The following is a 19,158-nucleotide window of genomic DNA, read 5'->3' on the forward strand; positions in this document are numbered from 1 at the left end:
AGCGGGCCTGTCTGCACGCCCCTTCATCACTTCCCTTCCTAAAATATATCGCTGTTTCCCCTTTCATCTTCTCCCGTTCCTCTCTTGGTTCACCTCCTTTACTCTCTGTCCAATGTGGTTTTATCCTCTGGCCATCAGGCACATGATAATGTTGAGTCCACACGGTGCCGTTTGTTACTGAGAACACTGTTTTGTTTCTTTCTCTCTGTAGTTCCTGGTGGCATCGCTCCAGAATCGCTGACCTTCACCCCATTGGACGATATGATCTTCCTCAAGTGGGAGGAGCCTGTAGAGCCTAATGGCCTCATCTCACAGTATGAGGTATGCTACACAGCATCTGAACAGAGTTTAGTCTCGCTAAAAAAACAGCGTTGGAAAAAGTACTCAAATATTTTACTTAAGTAAAAGTATCAATTCTGCAATATAGAAATACTCTGTTACAAGTAAAAGTCCGGAATGTACTTAAAGTACCAAAAGTAAAAGTAGTCATTATGCAGAATGTCCCATTTCAAGTTCTCAAATGTATAAAAATCTTTTGAAGCAAGCACGCACAATGCGTCGCAATGCGACACATTGTGAGCTTGTAGATCGGCTATTTTTAAATGGCCGAAATATATATACTGTAGGACTGAAGTGGTTAATGTATGTTTTGTAATGATTATCAAAATATACAAAGTAACTAGTAACTAAAGTTTCCAAATAATTGTAGCTGAGTAAAAGTATAATATTTGCGTCTGAGATGTAGTGGAGTAGAAGTAAAAGTAATGAAAATTTGAAATACTCTAGTGAAGTAAAAGTACCTCAAAATTGTAATTAAGAACATTACTTGAGTAAATGTACTTAGTTACTTTACACCACTGCTAAAAACCTCCCACAGTGATTCCAAAAACACTATGATGCGTAATTCTTTCACCTACCTAAACCATTTCAGTTGGAGGATGGATGCTGCTTCGCAAATATCTATTTTATAGCAGCCAGCGATACACAGGAGTCCTGACAATTAAATATAAGGATCCCTCTTCACAGTTCATAAGATTTATACATTCTTATGGTAATGAAATGTAACCCTAGGCTCCAGGCTGTAATTACATGGAGGGCAAGCATTATTATTTTGCCTAAGAAATGCTTCCACAAGGGGGCAACTTTAAATGTTTCTAATTGATTATTGATGGCCTCATATCACGCACAGCTTGGGCTGCATGAGAGGAAATATATTAGAACACATTGTAGTTTAAAGTTCTCAACTGAAGCGTTGTTTGTGGACAGTGCATGGGGGTGGGGTGGATACAGTATGTGTGTGTGGCTGTGAAAGACAAACACACGCATTCAAAGATGACAAGAGACAAGAGATGACAACTTCCTCACCAGCTTGTTCACATTTTTTCACATTTTTTCCCAGTATAACATTGATGCCAATGTTGTTCACATCGTCACACTGTGGCACATGTTTTGCCACAGCAGTGCGTTGGAGTACTGCTCCGTGCCCGCAGCTATGCCCGCAACTATGCTATGTGTTGAGGCTGTTATATTCGTTGATTTAGAAACTGTTTACAGCGTAAAGTTTTCATTAAAAAAATGTTTATACAAAGACCAGGGAAGCGGAACAGAAATCTCAAAAATGAGTTGGAAAATCCATAATCTTCTCTGTGAAGTGTGGCCAATTATTCAGTAAGGTGAGGATGGTTATTTAACCGGTTAGCTTACGTCGGCATAAGATTGATTGGATCCACGCTGATAAGCAGCATCCAGTGGTGTAACTAAGTACATTTACTCAAGTACTGTACTTAAGTACAACTTTGAGTTATTTTTAGTTTACGGGAGTATTTCCAATTTTCAATACTTTTACTTCTACTCCACTCTACATCTCTGAGGAAGATATTGTACTTTTACTTCTTTTACTCTCTATATATTTTGGCTATTTGAAAATAGCCGATCTACAAGCTCATAATGCGTCACGATGCGACGCATTATGAGCTTGTAGATCTGCTATTTTCAAAATATTTTTAGACATTACAAAACTTGAAATGGGACGTTCTGCATAATGAGTACTTTATACTTTTGCTACTTTAAGTACAATTTGATACTAATACTTTTGTACTTTTACTCAAGTCAATTTTGTATTCCGGACTTTTACTTGAAATGGAGTATTTCTACATTGCAGTATTGATGCTTTTACTTAAGTACAAAATTTGAGTATGTTTTCCACCACTGGCAGCATCTCACTTGCTGTGGCCCTAAAGATGAATTTACAAAAGCCTGTTCTCATAACAAACAAGTAAACAGGTATTAAATCCTCCCTGTAACATTCCTCTCAGCTCCGTATCAAACTGCCATGGCAACAAAGAAACGACACATGAAGGTGTTAATCCCGCGGGTGTGTTTTTGTTTCCTGTTGTCAGATCTCCTACCAGAGCATCGAGTCGTCTGACCCCAGCATCAACGTGCCGGGGCCCAGACGCACCGTCTTTAAGCTGAGGAACGAGACCTACCACATGTTCTCAGGCCTGCACCCAGGAACCACCTACCTGGTGTCTGTCCGCGCCCGCACCGCCAAGGGCTTCGGCCAGACGGCCCTCACCGAGATCACCACCAACATTTCTGGTGAATTGGTTTGCTCGACTGGCGGACCTGCTGGCCATAGAGCTGGTCTTTATTGTCCTATGAGCTGACACATGCTGTTACAGAGCAAGGAGGAGAATATTTGACCCATTCAATCCGGGAACGCATCTGTGTCATTTTAGATTTCTTTGGCTTTTCAAAAATAGCAGATATACAAGCTCATATTTTTTTTAAGCGAACATTTGTAACTCAAATCTTTGCTTCTGGGGATTCCACAAATGTCTTCTAAATCCTAACAGTTTTCTGAAACACTTAAAAATGTTCGCTTTAAAAAAATATAATTAAAGATTTGCACAAACGTTCACGATTTTTCAAAAACATTGCAGATCTACAAGCTCATAGCGTGGCACTCGGTGCAGCTTGTATATCTGCTATTTTTGAATAGCCAAAGAAATCTTAAAATGACACGGATGCTTTCCCGGTCTTAATGGATTAAGGAAGACTTCGGAGGTGGTCATTCATTCATTCATTCATTCATTCATTTAATTCATTCATTCCATCTACTTTACAGATCCAACTCTGAGAGGGAGCAATGTGTGGTTTGATCTTGAGTTCTCAATTTGTTTTCCATCAGTTTCAAAGAATGAGGGACCAATTTATCTAAACTGAAGTTTGCTGGTAAAAAAGATCAAAAAAAGAAAGTAAATAAATAGATTGCTTGTGATTCACTCTCATTGAAAAACATTTGGCTTAGCAGTTTGGATACTTTTCATATTCTACATCTTTCCATAGTTTAAACGACTGTCTTCATTCAAGGAAACAACAGCAGGCACAAATTGGAGTAAACGGTAAATGTTTGGCTTTGTTGAATCTACCAGTTGAGGCTGTCTTGTCAATATGAGTCCCAGCGCCACAAACTGCTCTAGTCTGTTCCATCTGCTTTACAGAGCAAGTTAGATGGGTGCCCGTCTGTCAAGGTAGTGAATTTGGCCAAACGTGTTCGTACTGCTGGTAATCGTGTAACGTAACAACAGAGACATCTAACCACATCTGCACATTATTGTAGTTTTTCATATACATACAGTACAGTATCGTATCAAATAAAACTTTATTTATATAATAATCCTGGTCACTGTACTGCCTCCCCCTGGTCAGCGGGGGCGCCTGATGGAGGGGAAAGAAACTGGTTGGAATAACGTGTTCCTTCCACGCGCTTCGTCCTACCTGGGAAACTCCCCCCTGTCAGGTGATAAGAAGCGGTCTGTTAACTCCTCATGCGTTGAAGGAAGCATGAGCTGAGTTCGGGGCTCTCCCCAGGCTGGCAGAGGGAGAGTAGCTCCCAGGATTACACGCTTAGGCATTGGCACTGGGTGAAAAATAGGGGTTACAAAATCGTGGGATAAAAATGTAGAGAAAAAACAACAACTTTATTTATATACAGTAGCACGTTTACAACAGCCGAGCTGACCAAAGTGCTGTACATGGTCAAAGCAAAAAAACAATTAAAAGCATCAAAACAAAAGAAAAACATCAGCTGATAAAATGCATTAACACGTAGCAAGAGGTGCAAAGTTAGAACAAATTAGGTAAACTCAAATGCAGTTAAAAGCCAGGGAGAACAGATAGTAGGGCTTTGAAAACCCCAATAGACTGGGCAGATCTGATGGGGAGAAGCAGACTATTCCAGAGCCTGGGGGCCGCAGCTGCGAATGCACGGTCACCCCTGCTCTTTTTAGCATCAATGCTAAACATTTGTCACAGTAGCATCAATGGTCCTTTCTCTGAAGTAAAGAAAAACTTTAAAAGTCTCATTTTCCTATTCTGGTCTCTGGTTTCATTTGATCTGGTTTACAATGATCTCCACTTGTAACACGGCAGTTAATTCGGTCCCTATAGAAAACAGTACAACACTGCAGTTAATTCTGTCCCTTTAGGAAACAGATGTGGGAACTCTCCACCTTATTGTTCCCCAGAGCTGTGCTGAGCTTGTTGTGCTGTAAGATGAACCCTAATTATAAGGGCCACTTGTTTTCTGTGTGGTTGGTCACCAGGCGCACCCGGCTCTCATCAATCAGTGGCATTGTGTGTGTGTGTGTGTGTGTGTGTGTGTGTGTGTGTATGTGGCTGTGGATGTAGGGACATACAGTAATGAATAAGGATGGTGTGTAACCAAAGAGGCTTGGATGGTTTCATTTCTCACAGTGTTTTGCATAAATACCTACTATATATTTTAGTTTTTTTCTTTATGCCACTTTGTTTTGACAGCCCCTTGAACTACAGTGTACTTGTATGCTGTAAGTGTGGCTCGACTCTTCTTTCTGCCCGTTTTCTTCCCTCATCCTGTCTCTCTCTCTCTCTCTGCAGCTCCTGTGTTTGACTATGGAGATATTCCCTCTCCGCTGAGCGAGTCAGAGAGCACCATCACAGTTGTGCTTCGCCCTGCGGTGGGCAGAGGAGCTCCTGTCAGGTACACCTTGTTACTGATGTATTGTACAAGCTGCTGCACGTTCAAAGACCCACCAACCACACTGCAGCGTTTACAGCTACGCTGCTGCATGTCCTTCAGCTTGTAGATTTAAGCCTTAAAACTGAAATAAAGTCTTAGCCGTTTCTTTCCATTAGTGATGATGTGAGAATAGCATTGTGTCATGACTCATGTGGAGCGGGAGGGCGTAAAGTATAAACCTTTCTTCCTATAATTACAGGCTTTTAAGACCTTGAGTTTTGAGACTAAAAGGGAATGTTTGTTGCAATTGCTGTCCATTAGTGATGATGTACATTAGAAGATAAGAAGTGGCTATATTGGAAAGTACTTAACCTCCCTTCCTGTGTTCACATGCTTATTATTGCAGTTGCCAAGTATGTGTGAGTATCCAAAGAAACATGTTTTGTATCTTCTGGTACTGATGTTGTTCTATCCTACCAGACCGTTAATTACATTCACCTTCTAACTAGTCCCTTAATGACCAAGCTTAATGACCAACTTAGATATAAAATAAAAACATATGTAAATAAAACTAGAAAGTCCTGCTCCCTATAGCACATATCTTTGCCAGCCTGGGTGGCCTACCCAGGGCTGGTCATGGGTTCATCAGGACCTGAGGAAGCCGCGAGGGGAGAGTAGCTTTTCTACAACATACGGTTACACTCCTCATATTTGTGGCACCCCATATGGGCAGAATAGGCTCTATCATGCACAGCAGCCATTTTGGAGAGAAATTGGGCCTCTTCTTACTTCTTTCACAGGTGTTACCAATGATACTAATGAAGGCTCTGTTCCATTCTGGTCAGGGTGCTGATAGTGTGCATGTTGGCTCACTAGAAACACTCCATTCTGGTTCCCAAATGGCCCATTATGGTGGGTGTGTACTCTGAGGGTGTACAAATGGAACCAAATGGACCCTTACGGGTCCATTTGGTTCCATTTTTACACTCTCAGAGTTATGGGGGTCCTTGAAAATAAGACAACCACTATGCCACACTAAATGGAACAGAGCCTTAATTAGTATCATTGGTAACACCTGTGAAGGAAGTAAGGAAGGGGCCAAATTCATTCCCAATATGGCTGCTGTGCATGGAGCCTATTGAAAGTACTTTTGTCGGTGTGCTCTATTAGGCCCCTCAACATGCGACTCCAAGTTGGGTTTTGATTGGATTGATGGATCGATTGGATTTTGCATTCATAATATATGTTGGTAGACTGGAAAACCAGGAGTACTGTACATGTGGTCCCAGAGGACTGGAGATGTGTGCCACACAATAACGCGTCTCTGCTTGCCTTCAGTGCGTACCAGGTGGTGGTGGTGGAAGAGGATGGATCCAGGCAGGTGAAGAAGAGAGAGCTGGGCGCCGTCGATTGTTTTCCTACTCCCAACTCCCACAGCCAGGCCCAGGCTAAAGGAGCCCCCCATTACTACTCGGCCGAGCTGGCCCCCAGCAGTCTGCCGGAGGCCGCGCCCTTCACCGTGGGGGACAACCACACCTACAACGGCTACTGGAACGCTCCCTTAGACCCCACCAAGAACTACCTGGTGTTCTTTCAGGCTACCAGCAACTTCAGAGGGGTGAGTAAGAGCCATTTAGACAACCTGTCAGGACTGCTGTTTCCAGACTAGTGTAGACGCATCACCTTTATGCTTTAGCAACCTGGACAGTCACTTTAGATGTGTTCACTGCTTGTCAGAAACACATTCAGAGGTAATCTGTTTTGAAGGCACTAAACACAAGGTAGGTAGAGAGTCAGAAGGTCCCATGTTCACCCTCCGGCCCTGGTCTATGTGTCGAAGTATAGATGAGCAAGACACTTAACCCCGAACTGCTTCCCGAGCGCTGTATTAATAGCATCCACTGCTCTTAATAGATAGGATGGGTAAATGCAGTGGACACATTTCACGTAAGTGCCAACATACAGTGCCAAAAATACTCCAAAGGAGTGAGGACTAAATTAGATATTGTGTAAGCAGAATTATCACAATGATACCATCAGCTTGTACTGTAGAGCAGTTAGTTGACTTTAGAGTTCTCAATGGGTCTGACATTTTAAACCTGACCCGAACCGACCCAAGTGAGTTGAAGCCCGTGCCTGACCCATTTTTATACATTTTTTTTTACGGTATAGTTTAGCAGCCTTTTACGTCAGTGTTACTGGTATTAACAATTTCATTTCATCATGCTGCAGCTCTCTGATGGGGGGGTATATTGATTTTAAGCTTTAAAAGAAGTGATGTAACCTTTTGAGTCTTTTTAAAAAGTCTATAAAGAAGCTGCTAGAGGAGACAGATGGGTGGAGGGGAGGTTTGGGGCTCAAGCATGAATAAAGAGAGTCCTGGCCAGCCTGCGCAGGTACCGATGAAATTAAATGCAGTTTAAATCATTAGATTCATTTAGAGGTACAATGAAATTTAAACATGGTTTAAATCTTCACATTCATATGCAGGAGAACGGTCGCTGTGGGCCTGCCTGCAGCTCTCATCTACAGAACAATAGCTTGTACCTCTCAGGGAATGAAGAGCCATTTTCCTCGGTGTCTTTCAACTCTCATGAATGAGAGCTGAAGGTCAAGGCCTCCCTGTGTCTCTGTGCTGTGAAATGTGATTGAAATCTCTCCCTATTGATCCAGAGGCACCAGTAAGCCTCACATCAAGAGCTCTCCTGCCAAATGAGACTCAAAATGAAAGGCTGCGTTGGAACCAGTGCTTTGTTGAAGCACACTGTCCTCGCTGTCGTTCAAATGACAAAACGGCCTCTGAATGTCATTGTGGGTGTTAATTATGATGTCACAAACTTTAACATTTTTAATCCCACATCTATTTTCTAAATCACAGCACTTTCTTTTAGTCTATGTGATGTGGGCTGCTTAGCAGTAAGTAGGGGGAACAAATTATGGTTTCCATTGTGTTGGATAAATGACATGTAGGTTACTGTGGACATGAGCTGCCATTGAATTGGAAGGGTAATTAGTGTCAGTGACGTGTCTCCATTGGAGCCTGAAAGACACATGATTATAGTGACACTCATTTATCTATCAAACACTGTCTGCTGATCTGACCCACCTGCACCAATCACTGAATGAATGAATGATTTCCCCTCAAAAACCTCTTTTTCAGTTTGTGTTCAGCCGCAGCTTTCTGTCACTTAAGGCTGGATCTATTGGCAGGTAAAGGGTGGTGTTTCTATTTCTAGACGAGAGGCAGGGATTCATCCCACGTCTCGTGCAGGCCGCGGGACAGTGTTTAGGCCAGGAGGACACTTTGACAAAGGACAGGAGATGACATATGATGACATATTAGCAGCAGCTGCTTTAATAACCTCTCAGTGGGAGGTAAATATGACGTATGACTTGTCACCTCCAGAGACAGGAGGAGATTAAAGTCCACTTTAGATATTTTCAATTAAAAAAAGGCAGTTTGGTGCCGTTTTAGGGGAAAAGGTTCCGACTCCACTCTCGGAGCGCAGATTACCATAATTGCCCATAAAGTGTGATTTAGCATCTTTACGTCTTCATTTGATTACGTGGAGTCGTGGATGAAGAGGGCTTGGTAAGCAGAGGGGGAGCCAATCGGAAGACCTGGATGTGTGGACCTCATACCATGGGAAAGGGTGGGTGGGGTGTGGGCTGGGGGTTATCTGTCCCATCACATTGAGGTGTCAACCACTGGGAAACTTCAAGGACACCCAGTTTGATACAAATATTTATCTCTGGCCTCCCAATCTACACTGTAAAATCTGTTGATTGACGAATAAACCACCCAAAACATGCGTAGCAAATATTCCACATAAAACTATTAATGTGGCGATGCCTTATTCATAGGGGTCGGTGCTTTTATTCATGCTGATAAATCGAAAGGCAATCTCGTTTCGAAAAATAATTGCGTCGCTTCATCGCCTCGTTACATTTGTGTCCTGTGTGGACTTGCTCATGACACAAACAGCTGTTTAAATTAATGCAAATTGATTGCATGAAATAAAGGCTCCTTTAATTCACACTTGTTTATTTTTTCTCCCCCCACAGGAGATGAGAATCAACTGCATCCGGATTGCTCGCAAAGGTAGCTTTGATTCTATTCTATTCTGGACTGAATAAAAATCTATTAATTTAACGCTTTAACTCATTTTACTGCAGATCTGTTACCTGTTTGAAGTGACAGTTTCTTATTGAAGTGTTTTTAAGTATTTGTCTAAGGCTGCATGTCCCAGTGTGTGACAGAGCTGTCCTCAGATCAGGCTGATGACATTGGAGTTGTTTTGGAGGCTGCAGGGAGAACCTTGTGTGTCACATGTGTGTCTGCTGAGCTGCTCTGCACAGCAGACACAAGCAGGCAGCTGAAAGCCAAACATGAAGCCGTCTTCTCACTCTCACTCTGACGTTGACTTTTTGTTCTCACTCTTCAATTACTGACGTTGACATATTGGCGTTGCCCCCGTCGGGTTATGGTGGCTTTGAAATGGAGAACGCTGCGCCATATTCTGCTTCCTGAGAGGGGAAGAGAGAGAGAGAGAGACGCCTTGAGACAGAGCAGCGGGTGAGAGAGATAGAAGCCTATATTTCAAACAATAGTGGAGAGGCAGAGAGAGAGACGGGTTAGAGCGAGAGAGAGAGCGTAAGCAGATGAAGGGAAGGTGGTTTATTATAGCCCCCCTCTTCTCCTCCATATCGAATTGTGTCCAAATCTCATAGTGCTCTTGAGAAAAGGGCCGTGTTAAATTGGATTCCTCTCCCTGAATGTTCCAGTCCTCAGCCCAGCAAGCCAAACCATGGTCTACACGGACATTTAAAACGTCTTCAATTTAGTTTTTGAAATTCAAGGTCTAAAATTCTTAAGATGTCTGGAGTGTCTTAGGGATAGGGTTAGGAGTTGAGGCATTACATTTGATCTGGGGCAGAATGAATGAGCGTGTTGTGGAATAGGTATTTCCTTGACAGACAAATTGCGTTGTTTAATTCCTGACCTGTAAGCGATTCCTAAGCCAGTTGTCCTGAAAATCGCTGTGATCGGCTGAGACACGCGGAGGGAGCACTCATTTTGGTTCACATTTTTACCTATACTGGCCACCACAACTTGCCAACTCTGACAGCACTCTTGTGGATGCGTGGGCACTTGCTCGCCTAGTATTTGTCCGGCAAGCCAAACTCTGTTCTAGTTTCCTGTCAAGTGTTTTTGGTGTCAGGTGAAATGCCATAACTCCCACATGAAACGAGCACATGTGAGAGCGGATGACGCTGTTCAATTATGCATCGTGAAATCCTTCAAATGTGTCTGCCTTTTTAAAGGTAGTTCACCAAACAGACTACTACAGATTACTACAGAATGGCAGTCGAGATCAGTCGGTTGGAAGGTGTGAGGAAAAAGTAGCTGAATGCACCTGAGAGCCGACACTGACAGACGGCTATTATGGTGCTAAAAATAGCCTATGGCTTGATGTTTTTTTCAACAACAAGCCCGCTGCTATCTGGCGGTCGAAAGCTTTCAACGCTTCCCTTACAACTTGCAACCCGACGCGACAGTGTACCCACCACCCATTCAACAGCAGATTTTCGGCAACAGACGCTTTCCAAAACGTACCACCGCCGACGTCAGTAGGAAGCCCAAATGATGATTCATTGAGAGTGGGATTTCAAGCCCCTGGCTGGGTGTGATGGAAATATGGGGACAAGCGGTGCGCAGAGACGATGACATATGGTGACAACATAACATGGTTGAGAGTCTGCCATGGAAAATAGCCTTCCTGAAAGAGAGAGAGCATCCATTAACTGAGAGAACCAGAGAGACATGTTGTCTCTCTCTCTGTCTCGTGCAGAATATCAGAACACAGGAATAGAATTTCACAGTATTTTCATATTATGTGTGGAGAAGCTCTTCATTGCAGCGAAGTATGAAGGGAATGTAGGGAATAAGTGGAGCGGAGCGTGTGTGTGGTAATATACTTGGCTACTGACTCCTTTAGTTGGCAGCGCCATCCAGTATGAACACGAACTGGATCGGTGCTCTATTGAGACAAATCCTGCACCATACTACCCCTAGCTTGTTCTCTCTCTAGCTCTCTCTCAGTCAGGTGGATATAATGTCTGTAGGTTGAGGAGGATGATAGGCTCCTTTACACTGATAAACCTTCCCTCTGTGCTCTTGCAGCAGTAAAAAGAAGCTCGCTAGGATTAAAAGACTCCACTGTCATCTGCAGCTTCTTCTAGCAGCTGGTTTTTACCCATCACTGATCTCATGCTTCATAAATTAGATTAGGGGAAGGAGTAGGGGTAATACATTTTATTTTCACTGTGTCGCTGGCACTAGGATCTTCCAAACCGCCAGGATGTTCAGTTGTATCTTGTATGTGTTTTTCATGTTCATTCCATTTGTCACTGGAACGGTATCGTTGCTGGGGTGTTGCACGTTGCTGCAGTGTCAGGCAGACAAGTTGTTAAATTGTGAATGAATCATCATTGAAGATAGGGGCGCTCCGGTGGGGCAGGGGTAAAGTTCCTGCCCACCGCCACGGATTTACTCCAGTGAACACAATAGGCTCTATGCACAGCAGCCATATTGGAAAGAAATTGGGCCCCTTCCCTACTTCCTTCACAGGTGTTATCAGTGATACTAATGAAGGCTCTGCCCCATTTAGTGTAGCACAGTGGTTCTCAAACTTTTTAATTTCAAGGACCCCCATAACTCTGAGAGTGTACACATGGAACCAAATGGACCCTTACAGGGTCCATTTGGTTCCATGTGTACACTCAGAGTTACACACTCGTAAGGGGCCATTTGGAACCTCCTGAATGAACCATGAGGGTCCCTGGACCACACTTTGAGACCCACTGGTGTAGCAGAGTGTTTCCAGTGAGCCAACATGCACAATATCAGCACCCTGACTCTGTTTGACCAGAATGGAACAGAGCCCTCATTAGTATCATTGGTAACACCTGTGAAGGAAGTAAAGAAGAGGCCCAATTCCTTTTGTTTATCTTCAACTTTTTTTGTGTTAAATTGAAAACTTAATAAACATTGAATCAGCTGCTGTTCATAGAGCCTTTGGCCATGTTGGGGGTTGGGAAGCCGGGTGGGGACGGTGATCTTTGTCACTGCACTAGCGACTCCTACAGGTTGTGGAACTGGGAGGGACGGCATGTTCCTCCGCACGGGTCAGGTGAACAGAAGCAGATGACAAATTTGTATCAGAGGAGGCACATGCCCATCTACACCTTCCCTCCCACATGACTGTAGGGGGAAGTGTGGGGGAGGGGAAAAAAAAGTACATTTGGTTTGCAAACAAGCATTAACTCATTCAGTCCCCAGCTTATTTATGGAATTTGGCTCCGAGTGCCACAGCCAAAATTCATTGTAAAAAAAAAACAGTGCTTAGGAGCCGAGATACAGCCTTTTTGAGTAAGAAGTTAAGCAAAGAGTGAATGGAGCAGCAAATCTTCAAATCATCATATCTTGGGTTCTGAACACCCCCCCCCCCCCCCCCCCAAAAATAGATTTATTTTTTCATTGGACGTTTTAGACGTCCAGTGGCACTCAGGGCTTATATTATAGCGGACGTTTTAGACGTCCAGTGGCACTGAATGAGTTAAAAGTACATCCTCCCAATACAAAACATAAACCTTTGCCCTGTGAGAAGAGCATGTTCAAAATTATCTCTATTAGTGTCTATTTAAATCAAATTTTAAATGAGTTTAAACCTTTCTGTTTAAGTTTTAAGTGTCGGCTAGGTCAGGTTAGGTTTACTTTAAATTAGTTTGTTAGAACATAGACGTGATAAAACCTTGTGAAAATGTACAATAGCACAAACACAATCAATTACAACCTGAAACTGATTCATACAATTTAGAAAATCATCTTTTGTCAAGACGGGCGAACAAAAGAAGCAACTAAATCAGAAATCAATTTAAGACTCAAGCGATTTGGACTGCAGTCACAAATAAAAGATGTCACCGTGGAGAAAAAGGATGAAGACAAGGAGGAATTAGGTATATCTCTAAGAAACTTAAAGGATATTGAAAACAAAGTTTTAAACTAGTGAGCAACTGTAACGTGTAACTACGGGTACTTTGTTATATTAAAAGCAGAATGAATCAAATCCACTGTGTATTTGTTCCTCTGTGCAGCTGCATGCAAGGACTCCAAGCGGGCTCTGGAGGTATCCCAGCATGCAGAGGACATGGGCTTGATCCTGGGAGCCTGTGCTGGAGGTCTGGTGGTCCTCATCCTGCTTCTGGGGGCCATTGTCATCATTGTCAAGAAGGGGTAAGTACAAAGTGTTGATGGTCAGTCTCAAGTGATTTATACTCCATATTTGACGTCAACCATGATCCATGTACTGCTGGTTCCACATCTACAGTGTGGAGTTGGTGGAGCTCCTAAGTTGCACATCCACGAGTACATTTATCTCTATTCCACTTTGACAGCTGTGCTCTACTGAGAAATACATGAGACAATGAGAATGAATTTACAAGTGGAGTTTGTGAAATAGCAGAGCATTAATCCTACATTCTCGCTTCAGCCAACCTTTTGTGTTTCATCACATCTTTTAATTTCAAGGTCTGTGTGCTGGCTGAGCACCCTCCCCCGCCCAAAAAAGAAAAGTGAATGTGAAATGCAAATTACCTCAGCCGTCAACTACATCTATTACCTGCAATGTATTCTACCTCCTCTCACTAGGCAATGTCTTGACACTCATCTGAGTGTGAAATATTTCATCAAGGGGCGTGTTATTCCATTGGACACTCAATTACACGAGGCCAGCAGCTGTGAGGTGCCACTAGATGAGCTGGTAATTGGTTAGGAAGGATGTTTTCTTTTGTCATTTTCCTCTCCAAAAGAATAGAGGCAGACGGAATGGGATTTCATGGAAGAGGATAGGGATTGATAAGACTGACCGGGAGAATCTAGCGGCACAATGCCAGCTAGACGACCACATGCCGCCTAGAGAGAGAGAGAGCAAAAGAGAGCAGATGTGTTTATATTTAGCCACTTAGGCGCTCCTAACATTCCAACACACTGAGCATCTTCATTTGTCTTCCTGACGGTCATCATGATAAACCATGATCACATTTATTTTTTTTCTCTCCTCTCGCTCTCTCTCTCTGTCTCTCTCGCTCCTCCTTCATGCTAATCAGAAGGGACTTCTATACTTACCCTTACTACCCGTAAGTGACTTCTCAATTCCATACTGACGTCACCCTCACTCCGCTTGTCCAAAAACAAATCCACCTCATCTGTCCTTTACCTCACTTCTTTCTTTCTTTCTGTCTATTTCTCTCTGCCTACCCCTCACTCTCCCTTAACACCTCTCTTGGTATCGCCAAATCTCACTTTCCATCCCTCACCCGTTTTCAATCTCTTTCCTGTTATTTTCTCCATTCCATCCAATTTCTCATCTCCTCAATCACTCGCTCGCTCAATCACTCACGCCTCCTTCCCTCATCCCCCCTCTACTTTCCTCCTGTCTTTATCTTTCTCTCTCTCTGTCTCTCTGTCCCCCCTCCCCGTCTCTATCTCTACCTGCACAGTAGGAAGAAGGTGAGCATCAACAAGGCAGCCATTGCGTATCGTCAGGAGAAAGGTCGTAAGCTGAGCTCTCTGGATTGCAGCATGACGGACCAGAGTACCCTGCAGCAAGACGAGAAGATGGCACACTCATTCATGGACGCCCAGGGCTGCAACGCTCGAAGTAAGAGAGACACAACTTTGCGACCGCTCTCTGAAAACCATCTGTCAAAAATGTTAATTCTCAGTGCTTTTACTCAACTGAACGTGCATAATTATACATTATGACTCCTGATGACACAGAAACTCTTTGTATCTAATATGCCTTAATGCCAGTTGGCCAACGTGTTGGTGTAGAAATATGGGACTCCCTCTTTCTTTGGTGTGTCGCCCAGGTGGCCCCTAAACCTTAACCTTTAACTTCACAAAAACTATGTCTAAACCTAACCTTAACTCTAACCTCACAAACACTATGCCTAACCCTAACTTAACCCTAACCCCAACCTCACAGAAACTATGCCTAAACCTAACCTCAAAACCATATCCACCTGGGCGAAACACAGGGAAAAGACAGAGTCCGGTAGAAACATATATACAGTATTTATAATATGATATAATCATGTGTGCATTGAGTTTGAAATGTTGACACGAATTTCACCGCGTGCCCAGATGAACAGCGTTCCTCTGTGAACGAGTCGAGCAGCCTGCTCGGAGGCTCCTCCCCTCGCCGCCTCAGTCGGAGGAAGAGCTCGCCCTATCACACGGGTCAGCTCCACCCAGCGGTACGTGTGGCTGACCTCCTCCAACACATCAACCAGATGAAGACCAGCGAAGGATACGGCTTCAAGCAGGAGTACGAGGTGAGGGGGAAGGGTTTGCGTACTTAATGCGTACTTAATGCGGCCCATGTGACATCAAGAGCCATTCATAGCATGTGTGTAGACGCCACCCAGGGCCTTTTCCTCCTATTTTGCGTCCATGTCTCGGTGGCGTACAGCAGTACTGACTCCATTGTGAGGTCATGTCCCAGCTCAGATTTCCACACTCTCCTCATCCCTTATACTGTACAAGTGCCTTCAGATCGCGCTCCGTCGAGGCAGTCCTGGCACAGAGGTGACGGTGAAGTCCTTCACTCCCTCGCGCACCTTCCGGCTGGCAGTAGCAATGGTTCTGTCTTCGGTTCTGTCTTGAATGCCATAACTTTTTTGTTTTCTTGGCATTGAGCTTGAGGTGGATGTTCCTGCACTCCATTTCTACTGCCAGCAGTAGTTCCCTTCCTTTCTCCGCTGTGTCCGAGTCTAGGGTAATGTCATACATTGCATACATAATACTTCAGACAACTTCTGTTTCCTTTATGAACGCTGCACCGGACATTTTTATCAGTGCTCGATAAAGTCTCGTTTCATTTCAGCCCCATGGCAGAGATAATACAGCTAGACAGTATTGCTGGCACTGTAATTAGGCCTTTTACATAATAAAGTTCCCTTTATTTCCCTTTGAACTTTGATACAAAGTTACTCACTTCTGCCAGTGGCGATAAGCCTTTTATGTCTTTTTCTTCTTCTTATGCACATCCACCTGCAGGAATCCATATACACGTTTTTAGATTCATTAAATTATTCCCTGGGGGCCCAACAAATTCACCTCCCGAAAATCAATACGTGGGTGGCTTTTTCAGTCTGGCTCCTCGTCCTCTTCGCCTGGAGAAATAAACAAGATGAATAGAATCAGCGTGCACGCCGCTGTCACACTTCATAGCGCTTATTTCCCACCGGGTCAGTGCTGGTGCCATTGATCTCGCGTTTTTTTTGCACACCCACATTTAGCGGGTGGTGGACAAAGTACTCAACCCCAATACTGGAGGCAAAGTATAGAGACTCCTGGTCAAATTTTACCCCAATACATGCATTTAACATGACATGTACATTTTCTTTTTAATCACTGCATCGAGTGAAAGTCATAAACTTCCAAAAAACACTCAAGTTAAGTACATATACTCACAAAATGTATTTAAGTACAGTTAAGTAAATGTACTTTGTTACCGTCCACCACTGGCAGTAACTGATGGGGTGAAGGACGTAGGGCTCTGTGTAGAAGTGTGCTGGATATCAGCAGGTTTCCAAGGAGAGCATGGAGATGGACAGAGGTGGATGAGAGCAGCTTCTTAAGTGGGATTAGAGCAGGTATTACCTGTGTTGGATCCAGAGGCTGAAGTAATCCCCTGATCACAATGCTGTCCCTGGTTTGTCCCGGGCCTCTGGCGTGTGTGTGTGTGTGTGTGTGTGTGTGTGGGGACCACCTTTGATGAGGGACTTAGTGAGCCTCGGTACAAGTGTGTGAATGTGCCCACAGACGGAGCGAGGCGATCAGGTTGAATTATCGTGAGGCGGAATGGGACGTGACCGGAGCCACCGGCCCTGCGTTCACTCACAACCAAGCACATATTTTTTCATGATTTTTAATGGCAGGGTACATCTTTGCCTAATTATGTTTATAAGTAATATTATTTTGTTGCTATTTCATTGCAGAGTTTCTTCGATGGCTGGGATGCGACAAAGAAAAAGGACAAGACTAAAGGAAGACATGATAGTTTACTCAGCCGTAAGTCACAATTAGTGACACACAGTAGGCATCAGACACATTTCAGAAAGAAGACACCTCCATTTGAAAAACAAATAGAAATTTGGAGCATTTAATTGACATAAACATGCCAGTTTTGCTGTCTTCAGAAGCTTTCAACCTCTTTGAATTTAAGCCACCATGTACATTTTTATATTCCCAGTAAGTTGTAGATGTCATAATAATAATGACATTTATCCCATACAACTGTTAATGTTTAATAATAAAGAAATTATCTGCTGTTTTTCAGCCATTTGTCCATATGTCTTTATCAGTAGGACTAATTATCAAAACATGGTCAAGTCAAGAGATGAGCATAAACTACAGCCATTCTCCCCTCTGCCAATAGAGGCAGTGGTCTGCAGAACAGCTTGACGACCACTGAGTTCTGGGTATTATAGAATCAGACAGCAAAGTGTCATGGGACGCATCTTTCTCAGCCATTATTGCATGTAATCAAAATGTTTTTGTATTGATCGACACTATTAATGTCATAAATTGACAACACACACAATTGACAGTGGACGTCCTTCAAGCCTGTTAAAATACAATGAAGTCATCAATTAACTAATTAACTATATTGAATAATTAATAAATTAAGTTACCGATGAGCGCTGTTTCACTCGACGATCGACTAGTTAATGTCACAATTCGAGTATCACCCATACATTTTATAGTGGAACATTCCTTTAAGTCTGTTAAAATCCAGTTACAAATGAACTATGTGGAATCATTGATCAGTTCAGTTATCAAAGTGCTAAAGTGTTCTTTCTTCATGCATTTCAGATGATCGTCATCGAGTCAAACTGCACTCTTTGCTGGCAGACCCCAACTCTGACTACGTCAACGCCAACTACATCGATGTAAGTCTCTTTAACCTCCACCTCCTTCACTTTGTTTTTTATCCATGTCTGCTGTGTCCAAAACAAACAACGGCCCCTACTTGACCCCCATTAGAGCTGTGTTTGACCCAGTCTCTACTAGACCCCCCCCATTAGAGCTGTGTTTGACCCAGTCTCTACTAGACACCCCCATTAGAGCTGTGTTTGACCCAGTCTCTACTAGACCCCCGTTAGAGCTGTGATTGACCCAGTCTCTACTAGACCCCCATTAAAGCTGTGATTGGACTTTCTATGTGTCTGAGAACATGTCAGCTGTCACACTGGGTTATTTCACGATTGCACGGCTCAAAGAGTGCTTGTTCAGCAGAAGTCTCCAGCTCTATAGCAAACAGAAAATACATTTTCAGGTCGGGATACCAAGTTTATCCAATTGTTAGAGAGATCTCACACAGAATAAACAATAAAAAATTGGAAGTGATGGAAAAATGTATTTTCTGTTTACTTTTCTTCTAAATTTTTATCCCACAATTTTGTAACCCCTATTTTTTTCACCCTAGTGCCAATGCCTAAGCGTGTAATCCTGGGCACTACTTTCCCTCTGCCAACCTAGGGAGGCCAGGGCCGAGCTCATGCCTCCTTCATGCCTTTCTGTTTACTAAACAGCTGGAGTGATGAGGAGGACCCCTGTTACTGAACAAAAACTCTACAGCTATTACTAGATTCAAATACCACCGAAGTGGAAAAAGCGGCACTCCAAAATGAAGGATGCAAGACTGGCTCAGATAAACATCCTTATTTATTGGGAATGCTTTTATCTACAGCAATTACTATCAGAATATAGCGCTTTTAACGTTCTTTTTAAACAATAAAATCCTACAAGATCCAATAAGCTTGGAGAACTAATGCCTGGTGACTCACCGAAACGCTCGTCTAAGGTAACATGGTGCCGCATGGGGCCACAGTCGACTCCAATAGAAGAGGCTTGATCCTCTCATCTGTTGTTCGTTTTAATCACACCAGCGGTTCGACCGCAGTGAGGATCTCAGCAAGCCTCTCCAATCCCAGCGGCAGAGCGTAGCACCTGTCACATCACATCACAGCAGCTTCGTAGCAGATGGACCTACACAGGTTGTGAAGAACAAACACTTTTTTTT

At 43.4% G+C, this 19,158-nt stretch overlaps 1 protein-coding gene across 1 annotated transcript in view; it reads left to right on the forward strand.

Moving 5' to 3' along the window:
- The window catches only part of LOC311061526 (receptor-type tyrosine-protein phosphatase U-like), a 166,125-nt gene that overhangs the window by 117,569 nt on the left and 29,398 nt on the right, over positions 1 to 19,158 (forward strand). Inside the window, exons 9-18 of the mRNA XM_084080184.1 lie at positions 212 to 321; positions 2,400 to 2,601; positions 4,924 to 5,026; positions 6,344 to 6,623; positions 9,071 to 9,107; positions 13,163 to 13,301; positions 14,567 to 14,727; positions 15,213 to 15,403; positions 17,072 to 17,144; positions 17,949 to 18,025. Coding sequence (XP_083936310.1) covers positions 212 to 321; positions 2,400 to 2,601; positions 4,924 to 5,026; positions 6,344 to 6,623; positions 9,071 to 9,107; positions 13,163 to 13,301; positions 14,567 to 14,727; positions 15,213 to 15,403; positions 17,072 to 17,144; positions 17,949 to 18,025 — 1,373 coding nt within the window. The remainder of the gene's footprint in view (positions 1 to 211; positions 322 to 2,399; positions 2,602 to 4,923; positions 5,027 to 6,343; positions 6,624 to 9,070; positions 9,108 to 13,162; positions 13,302 to 14,566; positions 14,728 to 15,212; positions 15,404 to 17,071; positions 17,145 to 17,948; positions 18,026 to 19,158) is intronic.

This window comes from Gymnoscopelus microlampas, assembly GCF_963454915.1.
Source record: "Gymnoscopelus microlampas genome assembly, chromosome: 15".
Classification (NCBI taxonomy): Eukaryota; Metazoa; Chordata; class Actinopteri; order Myctophiformes; family Myctophidae; genus Gymnoscopelus; species Gymnoscopelus microlampas.